Source organism: Aricia agestis, chromosome 9 (genome assembly GCF_905147365.1).
Source record: "Aricia agestis chromosome 9, ilAriAges1.1, whole genome shotgun sequence".
Lineage (NCBI taxonomy): Eukaryota > Metazoa > Arthropoda > Insecta > Lepidoptera > Lycaenidae > Aricia > Aricia agestis.
In genome coordinates, this window is record NC_056414.1 from 6,453,394 (window position 1) to 6,477,506 (window position 24,113).

General features: G+C 36.3%; 1 protein-coding gene and 1 long non-coding RNA gene across 2 annotated transcripts; both read right to left on the reverse strand.

The window, feature by feature from the left end:
• Positions 1–765: 765 nt before the first annotated feature.
• On the reverse strand, positions 766–4,285 carry LOC121730338. Its single transcript, XR_006036097.1, has 3 exons — positions 4,145–4,285; positions 1,025–1,029; positions 766–776 (listed from the first exon to the last, which is right to left on the reverse strand). It is a non-coding gene; the product is annotated as an uncharacterized LOC121730338 (long non-coding RNA).
• Positions 4,286–19,443: 15,158 nt separating this feature from the next.
• Positions 19,444–23,780, reverse strand: LOC121730337 (odorant receptor 46a-like). The gene is made up of 5 exons (XM_042119342.1): positions 23,017–23,780; positions 22,392–22,491; positions 21,183–21,284; positions 20,058–20,213; positions 19,444–19,500 (listed from the first exon to the last, which is right to left on the reverse strand). Exons 1-5 carry the CDS (start codon positions 23,775–23,777, stop codon positions 19,444–19,446), a joined length of 1,176 nt encoding a protein of 391 aa, XP_041975276.1. The 5' UTR covers positions 23,778–23,780.
• Between the last annotated feature and the right edge of the window lie 333 nt (positions 23,781–24,113).

The window sequence follows — 24,113 nt, forward strand, 5'->3', positions numbered from 1 at the left end:
GTAGCAATGCGTAGCACGTCGTAGCAAAACGTAGCACGTCGTAGCAAAGCGTAGCACGTCGTAGCAAAGCGTAGCACGTCGTAGCAAAGCGTGGCACGTCGTAGCAATGCGTAGGACGTCGTAGCAAAGCGTAGCACGTCGTAGCAATGCGTAGCACGTCATAGCAATACGAAGCACGTCGTAGCATAGCTGATAGCGCACGTCGCAGCAAAGCGTATCATTTCGTATCAAAGCGTATAGTAAGTAGCACATCGTAGCATGGCAATTTGTAGCTGTCAAAACACGACCTTCGTATGCTTTCTTTTATTACCGCACTATCAGTAAGTACGGTAATATCAGTGAACATCTAGGTAAGTACTGTATGTCGTTAGTGGAGCATTATTCACCGCGGCCGGAATTCCCCATCAATTTCCCACTCCATTCCCCATTCTCCACTAACCGAGACGCTGAGGTGAGATAATGTAGTGCGCTTAATCGAACTGTATAAACAATGCCCTAAATACAAGCAGTGTACAGTCGGGGAAGATAATAATGTTTTGTCGTCCTCAGAATCTTTCGTAATCTCAATAAATACAAAAGATAATAATATGAACACAAATGAATGTTTTACTGGTGCAATGAAATAAAGTGATAATACTTCAGGGTGTGTATGTGTCCCTACTGTGAAAGTAGCAGCGCTGACAGAGTTTTTTTTTGTGATTTTTTGATTATCCAGGTCAAAGCGTCATGAATTTGCCCATACAAAAATTTAAAAAAGAATTGCTCTTTTAGCGTTGCTACTTTTACAGTACATTCTATACAGGGGACTCTTGCACCCTCTTGTATTATCTCTTTGTTTTATTACATCTTTTTCAGGCTTTCAATAATCTAAAAATAAAGTTCCAACCTTGCCGTCTCATATTACACGATTATTACTAGAGCCACCCCATGCCCATAGTAGTAGGGAGTCAACTACTAATGAAATGCCATGAAGTACATCACGTATGTTCCCCTTGTAATAAGTACTTAACAGAATGTCCGACACCCCCTCTGTGCGCCTGTTGAAAATAAAGAAATATTACAAATATTTTGCTCATGATAGAAGACTTTTGCATTTAGGTACACTGTGGAATTAGACCTTAATAAAACAAATACACTTATCTTATTATTGTGTATCTATTTATCTATAAAATTATGTTAATACGCGTTATGTTAAAACTTTGATTAAAATTTTGCACAGTTATAGTTTATAATATGAAGGAGTGCATCGAGCTAATATTATTTTGAAATTATTTGTTTATTATACTTTTTTTTGATAAAAAAAACATTTCATACACTACAACACACACACTAGGAGATTTTGATTGACAATCATATACACACGAATTGTGCTCTTTTATTTATGCAGGAATTATATCTAAAAAATAATAAAGTCAATATTTTGACACTAGAATATCAATAGAAAAGCGTTGAGAAACTTATAATTTAATTTTTTATTTGAGGTCGAATTTCGACCATTAGGCGATCTCTAGTTAAAGTTACTACCGATCTCTGAAACGAAAAACCTATTGATTTTATATACAGCGTAATTTAATTATACTTCTTAAGCTCAAATGTTACAAAATATAAACTCTACTTTTTATCTTTATTTAAGGAGTTTTAGTTCTTACAATCTACGCCACTAAACTCTACTTATAAATAAGAGTATGTCATAAAAATTACACAGTCCGATAAAACCATCTCAAAATATATCAAAATAGTTGTTAGTTTGGGTTTGTAGTAACAAACCCACATTATATTTTGATTGGGCTTTACATAACCCAACCAAAATACGTAGGTTCGCCACGTCTTGCTGTAACAACTTTCTACATACATTATTTGTGCTTAAATGAAAAAACTTTTACAAAAATAATTTCAAGAAAGTTTTCTCAGATGTTACTTGCAAAAGACGTCAAGTCTTATATTTTAATATGTGTCAGTCGCTTTTAAATAAAATTGAATTTTAATTGATTTTGTTCTTTGAAATGAGTTCTTTTAAAATTTCATTAATTCTTACTTTTAAAGTTATTGTAGTGACAACTGAATACAAAAGAAAGTAGTTAAAATTAAAAGCGATGTTCAAATTACATTGAACTTAACAAAAGTCTGCAGTAGCGAAATTTTCTGAATAAAAGTAAGATAATTTTTGTTATTGTTTACGAGGGCTCCTTATCTTTAAACTTTATGAGCTGTCTTTTGTCTCTTTCTAAAAAGCCTCAAAACTTCGGAATAGATAAGGACAGGAACAGTTTCCTCGGCAAGATCCTTACAGATTAGGTATATTGTTTCTAAGAGCGTGCAAACTTGGCCCGACATCTTTGCTTTGTTAAGATAATCTAAGTGTTGTTCCCTGGAGACGTCAACAAAGAAAATTGGATGGGCAGTCAGCCAATAGCTTCTAATCCTCTCTTTTTGACCCTTCTTATCTATACTATGTAATAATCGCGTTCTTTGAGTTTCCTGGCGAATGGTCGCTGTAATCCTAATATCTCAGGAATTCCTCTCCAGATATTAAAATTGTATTACCCACAGACTGAAAATATTTTAAGATAAGTCATGTGATAAAAGTTATTTAAATGGAACAAAGTTGTAAAATCTAAGGTAAGTTCAATAGTAATCTTTTTATATATAAAAATGGATTTTTAAATGTGTTAGCCGCGCCAAAACTCGAAAACGGCTGAACGGATTGGGCTGATTTTAGTCTTAAAATATTCGTAGAAGTCCAGGGAAGGTTTTAAAGTGACACGAAGTTCACTGGGACAGCTAGTAGGTAGTTCAAATAATTTTAAATCAAGTAAGAATGTTGATTTAAAATTACAAAATAGACTTGACTCGAATGTGATATAAAAACTTTTTACGCTGGAAAGATTGCATGGATAGGCTTAGCTCTCCTATATTATATGTTTCATGCTTTTGGTGGGATATCGTTAGTACGTGATATTATGTCGACTAGACATAGCTCGTGTCTATATAAATATCATCCTATATATATATATATAGCTACGAGCTATGTCTAGTCGAATAATTTTTCCAAGGGCATAATATAAGGAATATTTACGAATATGTATGTGGTGTATTCATTTATAATAATTAGGTATTATAAATGAATACACCAAAGTAACATCACGCAAAATACGTTTATAATAGTCATAGAGCCCCCCAATATTAACGACCGCGGCATTACCATTTCAATACATCTCCGCCACCATCAGCGTTTTTCTTTATGTTCTGTGGAAGCCCCAGGCCTGTTCTATGTAAATACTAAATGAATATTTCATCGAGCCGACATTAGCTTTGTAAGGAATCGAACTGAACAACTGTATTGCATCTGTAAATAAACGATTGCAGTGCAGTGTTTTTATGTGACTATTCTCAAATTGCCGAATTCTTTCCTTAAGGGCCATACGGCATACCTATATATAAAGCACTGACTGCCGCAGAAGTCTCGTCCAAATTAGTTCTGGAATGCGTTGAGACGTTAAACATGCTAGGAAGGAACAACAACATCCGCCTAGTATGGGTCCCGGGCCACAGCAACGTCCCCGGCAATGAAACCGCTGACGAACTGGCTAGACTTGGGGCCGAGAGTCTTATATATGGTCCAGAACCAGTCTGTGGTATAGCTCCCAGTACCACAAAGCAAGTGCTCAAGGAATGGGGTCACAAACTATGCAGGAAGCAATGGGCTGAGACCCCTGGCCTTGAACACTCCAATGCACTAAGTCTTGACTTCAAAAAGAAACAATCAGAATTAGTGCTCATCTTGGGTAGGAACCAATTAAGAATCCTTACCAGAAGCCTAACTGGGCACTGCAAGCTCAACAAACACCTAAACAGAATAGGTATTTGTAGCATAACGACTTGCAGATTCTGTGAGGAGGAGGATGAAACACATATTCACCTTCTCCTCGACTGCCCTGCTCTACTACAGAGCAGGAACAGGCACCTTAATCGCCACGAATACTCATCCACAGAGGAAATTCGTGGCACCAACCCCAACCATATCGTTCAATTTATGAGCAGTATTGGGTTGGGGATGATACTCTAGTGCGAAGGAGTCACAATAGATCCTCATGGGTCGCAGTGACGTCAGGGCTACAGCGACCTGCCTTTTTAAAAATAAAACACGGCATACCTCACCGGGACGCCATTGCGACGTGGCCAGCAACGTCACCAACTAGTTCTATTGAGATGTATGACGGGTAACTCACCTGGCGACCGACTGGCGACGTTGCCAAGTAGCCAGTGCAGCGTAGCCAGAGTCGACCGCTCCGCATGCCGTACTGGCGACGTTGCCAGTTGCTTGCACGTCTTTGCATGCACCGTCACTCAATCAGTCGGTGATTTTATTGATATCCTCAGATAATTGAATATTGATATCCTCAGATAATTGAATATTGTCTTAAATCTTCATAGAATTTAAGAAAGACACCGCTTTGCGCCGATGTAAAGACGCCAGACGTAGCCATGGTAACGACGTCGCTGGCGACGTCGCCATGGCATCCCAGTAAGGTATGAGCCTAATGGTCATTAACACCCTGACAAAAAAAACTTGTCATATTTCATGATCATCTATACGAGCAACGATTGACAATGAAGTGACAGATGTTTCTAGTCTAAGAGCGATATCGTATTTTGCATACTCGACGCAATGTACTTCAAACTCACAAATAGTTGGAAATTATTATTATTAATAATATAGTGCGAGCATTTTTCACATAACTCCTAGACTACAAAGGTCAATAACCGCTGGTGCAACCTTAAATTGTTTCGAATATAATGCTCACCGAAATAAGACAAAATGAGACAAAACTTGAGCAATAGCAGGCGTGAGTCGTGACACTTATTTTCATAGACTTTATATACCGTTATAGGTTTATGCTTATTTTCGTGTGACTTGACATTTAGTTTTCTTAAGTTGGATATGATGTTGTAGTACTGTAAGTTGTAACTTTTTGGTGGAAATTCATAATTCACAGTATGATTATACTGGATTATACACATTTTTTGCACTTATTTTACATCATAATATTATATTAATAAACTGAGGATGATTCTATCGAAACTAGTCGTGTAAAATATTAAAATTGTAAAAAATACATAATACAAACAATACAAAAGTAGAATAAATGCAAGGAAAGTGTATAATTATTGCCTTTCGTTGGGCTTTATGATTAATTGTTTTCCTGTATACGAGATACCTAAAAACGCATTTATGGCCCCTTGAGTTACGCTAATATAATAAATTGAATCAAAAAAGTTATTTCTATAAGTGTACGCTTTATTAAACTACTAGCTATTTGACCGAGCTTTGCTCGGTATTCGATAAGACACGAATAAAATGACATTTTCTAAAAATGATTCCTAGCTAGATCGATTTATCGCCCCCGAAACCCCCTATATACTAAATTTCATGCAAATCGTTGGAGCCGATTCCGAGAAACAAATCCTAAAATTACACAACACAAAAGAACATTCAGGAGAAATTTACAATCCTCTTGTAATTAAAACGTAAAACACAATTTTTATTTAAATCACAGCAGTTGTGTTAAAAATAATTGCCAGGCCAGTTGCCGTGCTGAAAGTTAACGGGTTATATTTAAAAGAGAGTGAGTACTCATTTCGGAAGGAAAAATTGGTTGTGCTTTGAAAATATATTTACGGAAATCATAGGGCTATCCCTTTAGCTAGGTTGTTTATAATAAACAATTAAATTGATTTATTTGTTAAGGGCCAATAGAGGAAATCATTTAAGAAAAATTTTGATATGACTAAAGGTATTTATCTCAACTAAAGTGTTAGCTGTTTTACTTTGGGAAGAAAAGACGATGCCTAGAAAAAAAGCCAAGCGCTAAATTTAGACTAACCTGACATAAAATATTTTATTTGTACTTTTGTCACAAAGTATCACGAACTGTCCTACATGATGACTACCATCGGGATCGTTACGACTAAAGTATAAACAGAATGTCTCAGTGATCCAGTGACTTTGTTATAAAATTTGTAGTGCAGTAGTTAGATTTTTCTAAACGAATTTTTATACAGTAATCATCATTAAAGGATTAAATTTTGTAATATCATATGTCATCATGTATACTATTTAACATTTTATACATAATTTACAATACACAACTTACACAAAACAAGTACTAAGTAGCTGCGCGTAATTATTTTAATAGGTTATTCTATATGACAAAAAACTGTTTATTCATATAGTTTATTAAACAATTTTTGGCAACCCTAGAACTCGGGCTTAATATAAAGCCACGTCTAAGCGCTAATGATTGTGCAATTTCAGAACGTATGTGGACTCATTCCGTTTAAAAACATTCCGACGGGGCATAATTTTTGTTGCGGCACTACACTCGACTTTGAGTGCTTAGAATATTAACCAGACAGAACACTCAGATAATCTGCATTCTAGCACAAATAGACTATAATATTATATAGTTTATTTTTATGTTTTTCGTAATAGGTACCTACTTTAGCTAGTTATTTAATATTATCCATATTGTTATCCTTTTTTATTTCTTCACGTTTAAAATGTATAAGATTAGATTCAAAATATACGTTATTTGAGTTCCGAAATCTATGTAATCTTGTAACAAAAACTTGCCTGATCTATCCGTATATTATATACGAGGCCAGTTTTTGTTACAAGAAAATGGACGGTTTCCAAGCGATATACGAATTGCTGAGCAACGAAATTACGGGCAACATTGGTGCTAGATACACTGTAATATTCTAGATTCTAGAATATGGTCCGAAATAACCACTTAAGTGTTTCATTATTTGATTAAATAAGTGGCTATTGTGATATAAAATACGATTTAAATCTTTTGAAACACTTCAGTCTTCATGTCAGAGGAAATATGAAAATGATAACTTTTCATTCATAAACTATGATATTCTATTATAAAAAAAAGGTAGATATCGAACTAGCGCGTACAGTTTGATACGGCCAAATGAAGGTAAGTCCCTTCTTTTGAATTAGTTGCATGTTGGCAGAGAGTGAGCGACGAGGTATCACGTTAGAATATCATTGTGTCACGTTTTTGACTTAAAATGCCAAGCTGCGTTTTTAGGAAATGCAAAAATTATAGTTATAAGGTAAAAAAGGATGAAAAAGTTACGTACCACAAGTAAGTACATGAAAACATCTAGTAATTAATTTTTATTTGGATATTTTCCAACATTATCGACAAATTATTTAATGCAAAAAATTAAACTAAAAAAGGATATAAAATACGGACGACAACTGCAGCGTGATAAGGACAGATAATCGTGTGACAGAATAATCGCGCATGCGTGCCGATGTGCAACTCAAAGTATATAGCAATCCTTTTCTATATCATTCGTAACGTATTATCTGTCGCATTCATTGTTGTAATTTATAGGTATACCAGCGGTAGGTATTTATATGTCGTACAGGAACAAATTCTGAGGACCGCTTTGTATGAGCATACGCCATCTTTAATAAAACATCATTGTTCATAAATATATTTTCGAACGCATTACTCAATCATACCTTACACAACACAGATAAAAAAAGAAAAAGAAACTCAACAATGTAAAGTGTGATCATCGATATTTTATAATTTTCTCTCAATTCCATTTCTTTCGGGTGTAATGTTGAACGGCGAGTGAATTATTGCCTTCTCGGGTACTAAATCTAAATTTGGACAGAAGTGTGGGGGATAAATCTATGAAATGCTATGCGTGACTCTCCCTGGATCCTTTATGTACAATTTATTGTGGGGGAAAAGAAAAAAACGACGCTCCAGTGGGCAATGTCCAAACGTAGACGATAAATATTGTAAGTCATTTTACGTAACATGATCATTTTCTTATTTCAAGCTATAATGATATTAGGTTTTTTATAGGTTTCTTTATCATTATATAGGGTTAGTAATTTAGATCTTAAGAGAGATAGAAAATGTCCTTGTATTTCTTAATTATTTAATTTCAATCTAAGCAACTCAAAATATAGTACAATAGGTTTAAATAAATAAAATTAGGTTTCGTATATATTTCAGTTTTTTACTTAAATATTTTAATGTAATTTTAAAATATAAACAGCATACCTCTACATAATAATGTTTATAATGAAACCTAACAATGAAAACCTCTTAGCCTTTTACACTTTAGCAAATAAACCAGGGGAATGAGATACTTACATAACATTGGATTATACAAAATTATACGAGTATCGTCGGATTGTTCAGACGAACATCAGAATTATCAGACGAACATAATCACCCCATTTCTCAGCTGTCATAAAAGAGTTATGGATGCTAAGAAACGGGGCATATCACGTATATGGGCATAAACGGGCATATACGGCATATCATTATACCATTTCAGGATGCGGTATGCATAACGAATGCATATCGCGTCTGGGAGGTGATTCCAATAAGATTATATCACTTACGCGTACAACCATAATTTTCGTCTGTATTTTATCTCAAATCCCATGAGACAATAGCTACTTAATATTACTAGCTGCAATTCTAATTTTATTGTTTTGAGGGAGGGCTATGTTTATAGTGAGATTTTCTTACGAATATCTGATTACGTCTAAAATAGTTTTCTGACACGACAATATGATATTTATATTTTTTTTATGAAGTAAGGGGGCAAACCAGCAAACGGGTCACCTGATGGAAAGCAACTTCCGTCGCCCATGGACACTCGCAGCATCAGAAGAGCTGCAGGTTGCCGGCCTTTTAAGAGGGAATAGGGTAATAGGGGAGGGTAGGAAAGGGAAAAGGGTAGGGGATGGGGCCTCCGGTAAACTCACTCTCTCGGCGAAACACAGCACAAGCGCTGTTTCACACCGGTTTTCTGTGAGCCCGTGGTTTTTCTCCGGTCGAGCCGGCCCATTCGTGCCGAAGCCTGGATTTCCCACGTATATAATGTTGCTTATTAGTTATTAATCTTGTCCGTAAATTGGACTAAATTCTTTAAAAAATCATTTTCCGGGGCAAAAACATTAATAAGTTTCATAGCATCACAATTCCAAAAATCATCGTATTTCGATTATATTATCGATTATATATATTTAGACTTTAGAGCATCAGGAGTTGATAGATTTTTCCACTTATCATACAAGTATGGAGAATAACGTATCTTGGGTAAAGGAACCGAAATACCGGAATAGTGTCGGAAAACATCAGGTGTGGAAACAATCGCGCTTCATTAGGGAAACTGCCTTTTCCGTGTTGTCGCACCGATTCCCTGTTTGCGTATGAAAGGATGAATCTTTCTCGAAATCCCGAAACATCTGGGGAGCAATTTGAACAGTAGCTATTTTTGGATATTTCAGTGGTATAGTTTGTATTGATAGTTCAAGAATATTTGTCCATCCTTCTGTATTCTTTTTGTATTGTAATTTTTATATGATATTGTGTAGGTATTCGTTAAAATACAAAAATTGTATTCAAATATTATGATAACATTCTTCTTGAAAATATTTTAGTAAGTATAAAAAAATATTGTACCTAATTTAATTATTATCAGAATCACACACCATCAGAAATATTTCATCAAAATTCAAACATTGCAGAATCCACGATCACACCTACTGGCTGCTGTTATTATTAAACCTATATAATTTATAAAACTTCCATTATAACGATTACTGTATCCTTTATCTCATCTAAAAGATCGCAGACAACTTTTTCAAGAAATCAATTCCAGTAACGTCCAGTCTCCACCTTTGGCCAGAAATCGTAAACCATATTATATGTGAAATATCGGCGAGATAAGCCTGATGGATCACCCCCCAGGGTGTCGCGAAAATCCACTGCAGGTCAGACATTATACATTAATAACGTGGCTTTTAAGAAATGAAAACATAAGTGGTGAAAATGTTTTAGCGAAAAATTTCAGGTGATATTTTGAATGGGATTAAATATTTAGAAGTATTAGGTTGATGCGTTTCGCGAGGGTGTTTAATGTATTAAAAATATTGTACAAAATATATTTAAGATAGAAAAAGAAAAAAATAAACCTACTCTTGTTAATGAAATCTTGTTGATACTTTAACGCCTATGCAGATAATAATTATTAATTACATTTGTGGTTTCTAAAAATTTCACAAAAATGTGATTATTAAAAGATCTATCAGCTTTTAATCACATTTTTGCGATTCTTTTTTCACAAAAGTCTATTTAAATTCGAATAGCTCGTAACTTTTTAAATTTTGGTCTTTTCAGAATAACTACTAAATACCCTTGAAATAGTAAAAATAATTGCATGTCTAATGAAAAGGCTCGAAGTAATACCAGGAATAACAATCATTCTATTCTTTTAATCCTTTTAAAACGATTCAAATACAAAGAGCGAAATATAACACCTCCAAAGGCCATTTATAATAAAATAATAACTGAAACGAGAGTACATTTCCGGAGCTCCGACTAAGGAATCACTAAAGAACACTCCATTCTCAATGTCAAAAAGCAATTGGTGTAACATTGTCACGAAATTGAGATTTCCTCATACTTAATTAATTTAGTCGAGTCGTCCACGGCCAAGCGAAATGGACCCTTAAGGGGTAGAAATTAAAATAGCAATGGGTTAAATTTAAATTGACCCAAAATATTTGGACCCTTTTATACCCGTAGTGCGCCGTGAATGCTAATAATGAAGGGTTGCTACTTCAAATTTATGGAATAATTAAAGTTAATTCTCTCGAATAAATTGTACAATTACATAATTTCTATTCAGTGTAATGTCCGGGGCAGTTGAGTTATATTTTAAATTATTAATGGCTTTTTTATTTTATTAATTACGGTTTAATGTTTATTTCAGTGAATTTTGAAGAGTGTTTCGGGAATAGCCTTGGAAATCAAATAACAATTTAATTTTTCTTATCTGGAGATTTTTACGTTGGTTAGGTTACGTAAATCCTGAATTACACATTGTAACTTTAATTTAACATACTTGTAGTAGGTATTATTAGATGCAACAAATATATTTAGTCAACGGCACGATTTAATTTAATTTAATTTACCAACCTATAACCTTTTTAGGATCGCGTTTAGCAAAACCCCACCTATTATTAAATAAGGTAAAGCTTAGGAATAACCAACCAGACTACTACTGTAATAATAATATTATACTCTATACCACCCCTAAATAATACATCTATAATCTATATATATATATAAAACTCAAAGGTGACTGACTGACATGGTGATCTATCAACGCACAGCCCAAACCACTGGACCGATCGGGCTGAAATTTGGCATGCAGGTAGATGTTATGACGTAGGCATCCGCTAAGAAAGGATTTTGATCAATTCTACCTCCAAGGGGTTTAAATAGGGGATGAAAGTTTGTATATAATAATACTTCTTAACGCGAGCGAAGCCGCGGGCAAAAGCTAGTTATTAAATATTTACCTTATTTAATAATAGAATGAATAATATACTCTATACCACCCCTACTTAATATATATAAAGATAAAATACCAAATACTTGACTTCAGCCATAAACAATGTTGAGCCGTTTGATTAGTTGAACCGGTTGAGCCGTAAGCCGGAGCCGGGGCTGAGAGGGGAACGATGTACTCTCACCGCAAAATGTTTGGATTGATGTTGAAAACTTTTACTCCATCCCACTCCGAACCTTTCTTTCGCTGTCTTGAGTGCGGAATACATGAATACAAGATAGTGTCATTAGGTTTTAGGTCAGCGCTGAGAGTTTGGAAAAGTGAATTGCTCAAATTGAAATGTAGATAATGAAATTCGATATTAAATTGATTAAGTAACTTCAATCGAGTCGGTAATCGATGCCGACTTAAACTTTTTAGTAGGTCTAAGAATATTGATTTTGAAATCACAATATAATTAAATCACAGAAAACCGGCGTGAAACAGCGCTTGCGCTGTGTTTCGCCGAGTGAGTGAGTTTACCGGAGGCCCAATCCCCTACCCTAATCCCTTCCCTACCCTCCCTTATTCCCTTCCCTTCCCATCCCTACCCTCCCCTATTCCCTCTCAAAAGGCCGGCAACGCACCTGCAGCTCTTATGATGCTGCGAGTGTCCATGGGCGACGGAAGTTGTTTTCCATCAGGTGACCCGTTTGCTCGTTTGCCCCCTTATTTCATTAAAAAAAAAAAATTTACTCATAACAAAAACAAGATCAAGATTCGAAACTCGAATATTACCACAGAATAGATAATAGTATATTACATAGAAGTCTCTCCCTTGAAATTAAAAGTATAAAGTCTGTTTTGGCGTAAAGAGAAGCAAAAGCTAGAATGCAACTTTTCTACCAATAATAATCGCTTTATAATATCTGATGTCCTTTTTCATGGTCGACTCTATATCTGTGCCAAAATTCACCAAAACCGGACAAGCCGTGTTTTACTTCCAATCAAGGGAAGTAAGGATCCATTTTTATACTCCTGCATAAAGATAAAGGTCTGTGTGAACACGCCCTAACCTACGTCTGTATTTAAATGTCCGTTTAAACCTTTATATTGAAGGACGGATACCGCGCATTGATTAGAGGCCCCGGTCCGGTGTGCCCGTACGGCCGGATGCCCCCGCTGTCCGGAATGGGCCCCTGTGGTTTCCGGAATTAGACGCTGATGACTTTTCCCGTATTTCTTTTAGTACAAATGGGAAACCGCTTATTAGTGCGACGATAGTGATTAAAAATGGATAGACTTTATAAAATTCTTCTTTTTTTTCGTTTCAAAAATAATAGCGATATTGTGCTTTCTTATTTATCTTTATGTTTGACTGTTTTCGCTTAAAGAAGTAACTCTATACGCTTAAACTTTTAAATTTCTTGACTTTTATTATATTTAAGTCCAGTATGGAATAGTTTTTATCCCGGAAAATATAAGTACAATTCTTGCGATAAGTGAAATTGCGGGCAAATCTAGTTACCTATTACCAAGAGCTTAAAAATTTTCTGAAACATGGTACGTGTATTAAATAATTAAATCGTTAAAATTAAGGGTAGGTAATAAAGAGAGATTTATAAACGTTTCTTTTGCTAATCCTTTCTCAATTACCGTTATAAATTGTTTAAATGTCTTTGTGAAAAATAACAATGCGAAACAAAATTCTTATTTTCTAAATAAACGTTGACTCAGCAACTTTAGCACAATCGTTTTTTTTTGTTTTTTTTTTTAATGAAATAAGGGAGCAAACGAGCAAACGGGTCACCTGATGGAAAGCAATTTCCGTCGCCCATGGACACTCGCAGCATCAGAAGAGCTGCAAGTGCGTTGCCGGCCTTTTAAGAGGGAATAGGGTAATAGAAGAGGGTAGGGAAGGGAAGGGAAGGGAAGGGAATAGTTGAGGGTAGGGAAGGGAATAGGGTTAGGGGATTGGGCCTCCTGTAAACTCACTCACTCGGCGAAACACAGCGCAAGCGCTGTTTCACGCCGGTTTTCTGCGAGAACGTGGTATTTATCCGGTCGAGCCGGCCCATTCGTGCCGAAGCATGGCTCTCCCACGTATAAATCGTGTTAAGACTACAGAGTCAGATCTTATAATATAATGTGAATACTAGATGACGCCCGCAACTCCGTTGCCCAAAGTCCATTTATCGCGCGAGAACCATACATTTTTCCGGGACTCAAAATATCTCCATACCAAATTTCAGCAAAATCGCTTCAGCAGTTTGGGTATGAAGATAAACATACAGACAGAGAGACAGACAGACACACGCATTAATAATATTAGAATGGAACCTCGCGGCCCTGTATACTGAGAAACCGGAGACTGAGAACCGGTCGAACTGACCGGAGGCTCGCGGATACTTAATTTTTACTAAATTTTTGACGACCTCTGTGGCTCAGTGGTGAGCGCGTTGGTAGTTCAAGCCGGGGGTCGCGGGTTCGAATCCCGCCGACGGAACAAAAAGTTTTCAATGTTCCCGGGTCTGGATGTGTACCTATTAAATATGTGTATGATATAATAAAAATCTTAAATATATGTATGGTATAAAAGTATTAAATATATCCGTTGTCTGGTACCTGTAACACAAGTCCTTTAGGTACTTAGCACGGGGCCAGACTGACGTGGTGTGAAGCGTCCATAGATATTATTATTATAATTACCAAGAAAGTTGTAGTCAATAATTTATGTCAGGCTCTTCGGTTCGGGCTTGCACATCCGAAGAGCCTGATATACCTAAACCAAACCATATCAAGTGCATCAATTTCATACCTTACTTTAAGAGGCTAACTATACCACTGCTGGGCAAATTAAGCCAACCAAGGTCTTCCATCTGGCTCGTTCTAACGCCAGCCTGTCCAGTTCATCTCGCCATCTTTTTCGAGGCCGTCCACGGCGGCGTTGTCTATCTTCTAGTACCCGCTCTGTGGTGACTGGTGACCTTCGCGCAATGGTCAGGATGCATGCGGCTGGTATGGGCGGGTCATACCAGCAAATAATAAAAATACGGGTGGCACTCGGGGACTGCCGCGGCAGTCCCCGAGTGCCGCGGTAAAGAATTCGCATACGTCTAGTCCATAAAGTTAATATACCTATATATTAACTTTATGGTCTAGTCGCACGCACACAAGCACATTAAACGATGTGTGCATCATTTAACGTGTTTGTGTGCGTGCGACGGTATTGTCGGAGTGGTGGGTGTTAGGTTTTTTCGTTACGGAATTTCTTGATTCAGTCGCCGCGCTCAAAGTCCGCGATAAAAGCTATGCAATCAGCGTTGCCATTTGGCAACTTTGGTTGCCATTTTGGCAACATTTGACCCTTCGTGGCAACCAAATCACAATAGACATAAGGACCAGTAGTTCGACTGCAAAGAGACGGACAGGTTTCAATATCTGTCAAATTCGTCGGGTTTCACTAGGATTATAAGCGGAATGTGCCTCGCGCTGGCTGATATAATTTATTTTTAAATATTTAAAATAAAGATTTCGAAATTGGATTCTGACAATTTTAATCGCATGCGCTAAAACACAAACAACAATACGACCAAAGAGGAACACGTCCACCGAATATGTCATAGTTTTAAATTCGTAGATAACAAGTTAACAACCCTAGCGACGATTTTCGTCATAATACGTCAAATTTAAAAATTTCAACATCAGTTCTAAGCCGGCATACTCTATCATTCTGTCTACTCTGACCAAATGGCAACCGAGCTCAAATGGCAACTTTTTGGCAACTTTTCGACTTGTCGAGTTGTCACGCGAATCGCGATCATCGGTAAAAAAATATCGAATATATTTCGCAGATGAACAGCTGAACTCATCGAATTGAACAAAATCAAAATCTTGAACGCATTTTTATTCCCATACCCATATTTCCAAACAAACTGTACCCATATTTCTACCAACAAAAGGTCTATTTTGGTGAAGCTAGAGATACAAGTAATTTTATGTAAACAAAAATGGAAGAAACTGTGACCACAGGGCAGATAATTAATACGTAGTGTTTTAAATAAATTCTTTGTGAATTGTGTGTGAAAAAATTTGTGGAATCAATTATTTATCAACCAAAAGGATTAACATTTTTTGAAAACATGATTTTTTTCCATTTAAATTTTTATCAACCAAAATGCAGAGCAATAATACAGTAGGTACTCAATATCTATACTAATATTATAAATGCGAAAGTATCTCTGTCTGTCTGTCTGTCTCGTTTTCACGCCAAAACTACCGAACCGATTGTAATGAAATTTTGTATACATATAGTCTAAAGCCTGAGAAAGGACATAGGCTACTTTTTTACAGGAAAAAAAGTTGTAAGGGGTGAAAATACGAAAATTTGTTCAAATTAAGTTAGTTCCAAAAATTCATACTAGATGGCGCCGTGCGTCTCTTACATTGCGCTAACGCTTGCTTAACATCTTTCTATAAGAGGTGGTATCATCATACATTTGGGTTTCGATTTTTTTCGATTGTTATTTCTTTTTTACGTTATTTAATAAGTCGGTACTTTATATTATATACAGTGACATAACCTTAAACCATCTTAAACCTATCAATGATAAATAGTTTATGTGTAAAGTTGTGTAATTGGGGGGCTAAATAAGCTTTAAAATTTGGCATAAAATATAAAGTTTAATTTTAAAAAATGAAATATGTGCACACTGCACAGCTGTTTTGATTTAAGGGGTACCAGGGTTTTTTTATAAAAGCTTTTGACACCAATTTTGTTGACATCGCGCGCTATAAACTGAAGTCCACGCGGACGAAGTCGCGGGCAACAGCTAGTAATAAATATTTTTATATTACTAAAAGGCACAGAACGTTTTTTTACAGGTTTTTTTTTCTAATGGCAACATTTGGTTTCAGATGGCAACATTTGAACCTACAAATGGCAACCTGGGCTGAGTATACTCTGGCAACACTGTATGCAATAGCTTAAAAACCTTTAAAAGTTGGCACGTATGAGCTTTACGGCTCAAGATCCATTTGAGCGCGCACAATTAGCCATGTTTTTATACGAATTAATTTAGATAGCGAGTGTAATGCCGGCTAATTTCGGCTTAGAGCAAAGGCGTGTTTTCATAGCGGAGATACTCCAAAGTTATTTAACTAATTTTACATGCGGGGTAAGTTTCACCCCACTATATATTTGCGTTAGCGCTACGAACGTCTTTCCTAAACGAATTTGAACTGCAAGATAAACTGGGACATCCTTTAGAATTAACATACGTCTCGTTTTTAAGCAAATATTTAGGTTTCGAACGTGATAGAATTTTCTAGTTTGAAAGGAATTGGTTTAGATTTTAAATTAAAATGCTAGAAGTGGGTCGACGTGTTAAATTTTATTTTAGGTCTTACCATATTATCTATTCTGTGGTCTTACGGAGATTTTCGTCATAAAGAATGACTTGTGCGAATAAAGTAAGGGCTAAATACAAACTTATATTATGGCACTAGCTAGCCCGGCCGTGTTTTTGAAACAAAATTAATATAACCTAAAAAACAAGCTGGTTGTGTTGTTATTATGTTTTTTAATCTTATCTGAAATGTCGCTAATTAATAATCCTTTTTTTTTTAAATATTACGTGTACGCTCGGTCTGGACGAACAAGTGTTTAGACACGTTTAGTACATAATATTGTACTTTATACGTGAAAACGTACAAGCAAAATTGTCCATTAATATAGAAAGACAATAATTATGGAATTTAGTAAAATAATCATTAAAATACAAAGCTTGTAAAACACCCAAACCTGAAGAAAAATGTTCGTAATATGGCGAAAAACGCGCACCACGTACAGTAGTTGTAATATAATAAATTCCAAGTTAAAGCACTAAAGTACTTACTATAAATAATTCCGAGCAATAAAATCCGAAATTGGATGGTTTCGAAAAGAATAATCGCAACACGAAAATGTAATTCGAGGGGCTATTACATGTTGTTGGGTATCGATGTCTATAAAGTGTTTGTGATCATCAGAGAATTGAAGACAGTTGGCGAGCTTACATTGTTTGGTCGAATTATGTCAATTCAATGTTTGTCGTGATCTATCGGCCAGTTTTGACATATTATGGCGACCAAATTACTCAGGTGATAGGTCCACCTAATGACTATAATTAATCAACTTCTATGATACGCCTAATAGATGTCGCTATGTGACATATCCATGTCGCTATGCGACAATAGTATGTACATAGTTTTGAGCTCTTACGCATTTTGTCGCAAGCTCATTTCTGACATTTTAGCTACTTTTCAGCGGCCTTGGTCACGGTTGGACCCTACGTGGTTGGACCTGTGTGAACTGTTTTAGACGAATTATGGTTTTTTAACCAAATGAAGCGGTTTTATTGATTTGACATGTCTCTCTGTGTGTGTCTCAATTCCAGTTGCCAGCATGCCAACATCCAAGGAATCGACTAATTTTGTACTAGTTTTTTTTTGAAGAAATTTCAAATATTTGAGAGTTACTTAGAAGTAATTCATCATCGTCAGCCTGCACTAAGCAGGGAAATTTGGGTTTATCTACTTCATTAATGCTTGTTAGCAATTTTTAGTGATTTGATCGGATCAATTTTTACACCATGATGCAGGGACACTTGTTACAGTATTGTTTTTCAAGTTTCCTAATTCAACGTTATATTTTTATGGACATTGGCCGATCACTGCAACACCTGTTAGCCAGATGCCATATCGATCGCTATGTTTACGTAGTAGTTCTATCGATGTCATCCGCTGAGCGTGTCATAATGTATGTTTTAATAAAAGACTCTCAAGGGCCAAGGCTTATTTTACCATATTTCATAGATAAAATGTGAGATTCAAACAGCACTTACAAAGTTCACCTTATAATAATTTTTGATAAGTACTAAAGATAAGTTGCTAACAGACTTTTTATTCTCTTCAGAGTTGTGTAGACAATCTGAATGGACTTAGAGTGGCCAATGGAAAATACGCAGATGTCAGCGCAGATGGCACTACTAGCACATACAGTAAATAATGCGACCAAAATTCGACACGTTTTACAATTCACACGTCGTATCAGAATAATGACAGAAATGTTAATAACTAATAATAATAACTCCCACACCGATTTCGGTGACGGTGGCCGATTTCATTGAAACCGAGGCCAGTTACGCAGGAGTAATTTTATAGTGCCCAAGTGTGTGCGCAGTACACAAGAGCACTCTCTATTCCTTTTACTCTCATAACTCAGTGGGACGGAAGATCGACACGACTGGCGAGAGATTAGGCGCAGGAAAAACTTTTTACATGCCCATCCAACGCATGAATCATCTTACTTGTCAGACAATCAGGTGATCAGCCTTTATTGTCCTAATCAAGCTTTGAAATAACATGTTTCCAACGCGGGAATCGAACCCACGACCTCCAAGTCAAGAGCCGAGCTCTGAACCACTGGACCACGGAGGCGTCTGGGGGGACAGAAAAAGTCATAGAAGCAGGAACAAAACTTTTTGTTACTGTATATTATATGCTGGTGCTGCCCCTAACGTTATAGACTATGGTATTGTAGTAATATAATATCCTATTCGGATTGGCAGATACTTCAAGATAATGATATGTAGAGTACATTTCACTTGACATAATCTTGTGCTGCAACATACAGTACCCGGACGTTCCCTCATATTTTTATCCAACCGCCGCTCCATGAGGTAACATGACGTCATCAATTTAACCCTTCATTAGTAACAAAAATAAGAATCACGTGGTCATACATCGGAGCGTGCACCCTCGTCATCGTGACGTCCCTCTTGTTTGCCCCGACAAAATCATTGTGTCCCTCTCCCCCGGACATTCCTTATTACCCGGATAACAAATGAACCGCTTTTGTTCCTTTTTTTCGCAACCATAATGATTGCCTAATTGTTTTCCTCTGTTTTTTCGACAATTTGACAATGAGCTAAATAAAAGAGAGAAAAATAATTAATGTTTATTTGATAAGAATTTTAATAATGTGTTGAAAATAAGAATTTGAAATGTTGATTATTGGTTTTGTACGTTTCGTAGTAGCGTGAAAAACGAGTAAGCGGAATTCATTATCTGAAACAAAAAAATGTACTTACATTATATTTTTACCCAACTATGTTATACATTATATTTTTAGTTTTTACCCGACTAAATACGACTAATAATTTAATTAGAATGAATGGTAATCTTTGTAAGTACTACTCGTATATAAACACGTACCGCTGTGTATCAAAATTTATTATACATATGCTACTATAACTATTAAATTTCAAAAAATTCTTGATTAAAACCCGGGTACAAATTTTGAGTCACGATATCTATCCAAATCATAAAGTGAATCTAGCGGAATAGAGAAACAAAGGCCTGAGCAAGAGAGACGTGTGATACATGACAGCAGCACTCTTTTTTTGGCGTCCAGTCGGCACGTGCCGCACGTTGACAATTTAATCTCATAGAATTCATGTTCAATCATGCTTGTATAAGTGTATACGTAGACATATTTTTCACACAGATGAAAACCAATTTTGGTGTCGTTTGACAGCTCCAGATTGTTGCTCTATTCCGCTAGGCATATTAACTTTATGATCCAAATAGACTTGTGAACCTGCGATATTTTTTTTGTGACTTACCGAAGTAAAAGTATTCAACGACAGCGGAAACATTTTCCATCCTGTGATGGACAGAGGTCTGTTGGCTCTCTCCACGAATAGACGAAGACTACTCTTGAACGGTCGACGTCTGTCTGTCCAATTACAGTTGTAAATAGCCCGGGATAGGAGACAGCTCTGAAATAATTTAGGTTATTAGAAAACCGACTAAAATATTCTAATTTATGAATAAAACTAGGTGATGCTCGCAGCTCTGTTCGCCAAAATTCGGTCATCGCACGGGCACCGATAATTTTTAGAGATAAAAAGTATCCCATACCAAATTTCAGCAAAGTTGGTTCAGTGGTTTGGGCATGAAGAGGTAACAGACAGAGAGACGGACACACTTTCGCATTTATAATAGTAGTATGGATACGTATGAGAATACAATATATCACATCATCATCAATTAATAAAATAATAACTAACACACCGGTTTCGGTGACGGTGGCCGCTTTCATTGAAACCAGGCCAGTTACGCTGGAGTAATTTTATAGTGCCCAAGTGTGTGCGCGGTACACAAGAGCACTCTCTATTCCTTTACTCTCATAACCGAGTGGGACGGAAGACCGACACGACTGGCGAGAGATCAGGCGGAGGACCGACTTTTTACATGTTCATCCGACGCATGGATCATCTTACTTGTCAGACAATCAGGTGATATACCTGCATTATAACCAAACTTGTAAAAAACATGTTTCCAACGCGAGAATCGAACCCACGACCTCCGAGTCAAGAGCCACGCTCTTAACCACTGGACCACGGAGGCGTTATTAATTAATAAGCTAAGCCAATAAGTAGACAGACCATCTGATTGTAAGTGATAACCGCTGCCCATGTCACTCTGATAATAAAGGAGTTACAATTATTAGGTACTAATCTCAGCAAGATTCCTATCTAGCTCAGATTAGTACCTAATACTTGTACTAATTCTCCATATCATAATTACAATTTGTAGGGCCTGTTTCACCACTTTCTGATAAAGTGCCTGATAGACTATTCACAACTATTTTGACAGAGTCTCCATACTTGATCTGTCAAGTTAATTGGTGGATAGCCTTATCAGGAAGTGGTAAAACAGGCCCTAAGTACAGTAAAATAAAATACCTTCTCCATAATACAGGTGCCGAACCAGCAGGGTATCATGATCTGGATAATCATGATGAACAGGTACGTGGCCAGGAACACGAGGTAGTTCGCTGGGGCCGGCTACAACATTAACATTCATGGAAATACCAAGATGCATTCGATACAATATTATTACGAAGCAGCTGTGAGACAACAGTGCCTGTTCTTAGGGTTCCGTACCCAAAGGGTAAAAACGGAACCCTATTACTGAGATTTCGATGTCTGTCCGTCTGTCTCCAGGCTGTATATAAAAAACCACTATATCTAGACTTCTAAAATTTTCACAGATTGTGTATATCTGCTGCCGCTATAACAACAAATACTAAAAACAAAATAAAATTAATATTTAAGGGGGGCTATCATGAGAGCCCCACTTAAATATTAATTTTATTTTGTGACACAACAAACGTGTTTTTTTTATTTTCACAAAGGCCTAAATAATATTATGTTGACTTCAATAATGGGCATTGTCCAAAAAAAATCACATGTACTTTTTATATTTTTTTTCGTTAAAATAGGGTATTTTAAGAATATAAATTAAATAATTTTGAAATTCATTGGCTAGTTTTTTCTCAATAAATTTTTAAAGTTTCGCTCTGACGTCATCATCGGCCGCCAATTGACCTCTGCATATGTTTTAAATTTCCTTTCAATCTTATTTATAACTAGCTGTTGCCCGCGACTTCGTCCGCGTCAGCAAAATGTGATAACGAAGATCATAATAAGAAAGAGAGAATTTTCCCGAACAAAATATATAAAAAAATAAAATATATCCTGCTCTGCTGCTATATAGATGTAGTAAGAAACGGTTCTTTCAATATTACAAACAGACACTTCAATTTTATTTATATGTATAGATGTATAGATGGCTAGTTCGTCAAATGCAAGTTCTCATTATGTGAAAGCTGATACGAGAAGCTTACCAAAAGTTCGAAACATAATATTGGTCGAATTTATTGCTAATTTAACGCCATTGAAGGTCAAACTAAGGTTAAACGTATTTGTTCAAAAATATAAGTAACTAATGGGTATTTTTTTCGTTTATATACAGAAAAACGATCACTGAACTTATTCCTCGAAATGTTTTTGTAATGAGCAAAATTAAAAAAAATGGGCAATCCCCATTATTAAAAATTTTTGCAAAGTTGGTTCTTCATAGGATAGACCCTAAAAATCGTAGAAACTCACCATAGTAAAGCGAAACAAACACACGCATATAATACAGGATGCCATGGTTAACTGCACAAATAAACTTTTACCAAATATATCTTGAATTAAGGCGCAGAATCTGAAAACATTTTTTTTATTTAATGACAAATCTGCCTATTAATACTAGTTGGTGCCCGCAACTTAATTGCGCTGAAATTTTTTATGGCTCGAGAATTGCACATTTTTCCGCTGCCATTCCCGGGATCGAAGGTTTCCTCATGAAAATCACTATAGCGACTACAACATGGAAGACGTAGACAGAGTGCAGACAGACAATTCTTTATAACAGGGGTCACCAATTAGTTTCACTTGGGGTCCGTTTTGAGAGATAAAATGACCTTCGCGGTCCACACATAATTACAAACGTAATTACGAAAATTGCAAAGGTATTTGTATCAATGAGAAAAGTTAAAATTTTTGTTGCTCCATGTTCATCAGTATGTCTAGACCGAAATTATTTTTTAACGAAGTTCATCTTCGAACATGCTTGGTCCGCAGTCCGCACACAATGGGTTAGCGGTCCGGATGCGGACCGCGGTCCGCCATTTGGTGACCCCTGCTTTATAATATTAGTAAGGATGGATAAGGAGATATCGGCACATACTCGCTTACGGCTTGATAATGATCAATAGCTTTGTTCAAATTAGCTATCGATTTCTGTTCAACTTCGTTCCGAGTGTTCTTATCAGTTGTACTTCCGATAGCAACAGCTGTATCCGTAAGCTTTTCTTCTAAGATCTCCAGCTGTGCGATCACAAAAATCATAAGCCCCAAGAAGAACGTGTCAATATTCAAATTGTACAGCACTTGAAAATGTATGCCGAGACATTGATAAATGTATATCGGGTATTGGAACGTCGCAAAGAGGTTTTCAGACAAAAACGAATAACTAGAGACCGGGAACTCCAATTTGGCTGATGCAAAAATATGCGCCAGCATAGGCGAAGACATATGCGTCAAGTTGGACGTAAAGGAGACGATCGCTACGATTTTCCAATACCGAATATTAAATTTTTTCGCTGCCTCCACTATTCGCTGTCCTTTCTCTGTATCAGGCTGAAAAACGTCTCCTTCTAGTGTCTCAAATGTCTCAACAATTTTGTCCTTTAAGAAGAACAGTGTAAGTACTTTGGACATCACAGAAAACTCTGTAAAAGTGAATAGCATGTCTCCTATAAATTGATCTATGTTTCTGGGTATGAAATAGAAGTTGATGACGGCCAGAAAATCGTACATTATAACGAAAGCAAGAATAAAAGCGACAGAGTAATGATAGTAGTAGCGATGTAGGTTTTTGTTCGGAGATACTCCTAGGAAGACCCAGAATTTCATATTGCGACTAAAGCAGTCAATTTGCTTTGCCATGGTTAGTATTAAGCCTTATTTCTACTAAATATGCCTTCGCCTTTTATACGGATAGAACTGGTTGATTAGAAGGCACATTAATTGTGCAATTATAGCACACCTTGTGCATTTATTTCGTTAAAAATTCACTCCCAGTGGATTTTCAAAAGAAACTCCAATAGGTTCTAGCATATGTTCAAACGGCTATGTGGGTTAATTGCGGAGCTGTTTTTTAAATGAGATGCAATTAGTGAAGGTGGCGGCGGCCGACCACGACTCGGCCAGGACCCCAATCATACTACTTTAATGCAACATTAATCCAGCTTAGATTCTTGTTCACTTTGATCCAGTCCGTTT

What these genes read in the sequence shown, in the direction of transcription:
- LOC121730337 (XM_042119342.1), bottom strand. Translation starts at nt 23,777, where the DNA reads ATGGCAAAGCAAATTGACTGCTTTAGTCGCAATATGAAATTCTGGGTC. An exon ending in CATTATCAAGCCGTAAGCGA is followed by an intron (nt 22,492 to 23,016) that starts GTATGTGCCGAT and finishes AAATGTTTTCAG; the next exon opens with ATTCTGCGCCTTAATTCAAG. An exon ending in GTTTGTTTCGCTTTACTATG is followed by an intron (nt 21,285 to 22,391) that starts GTGAGTTTCTAC and finishes TTAATGTTGTAG; the next exon opens with CCGGCCCCAGCGAACTACCT.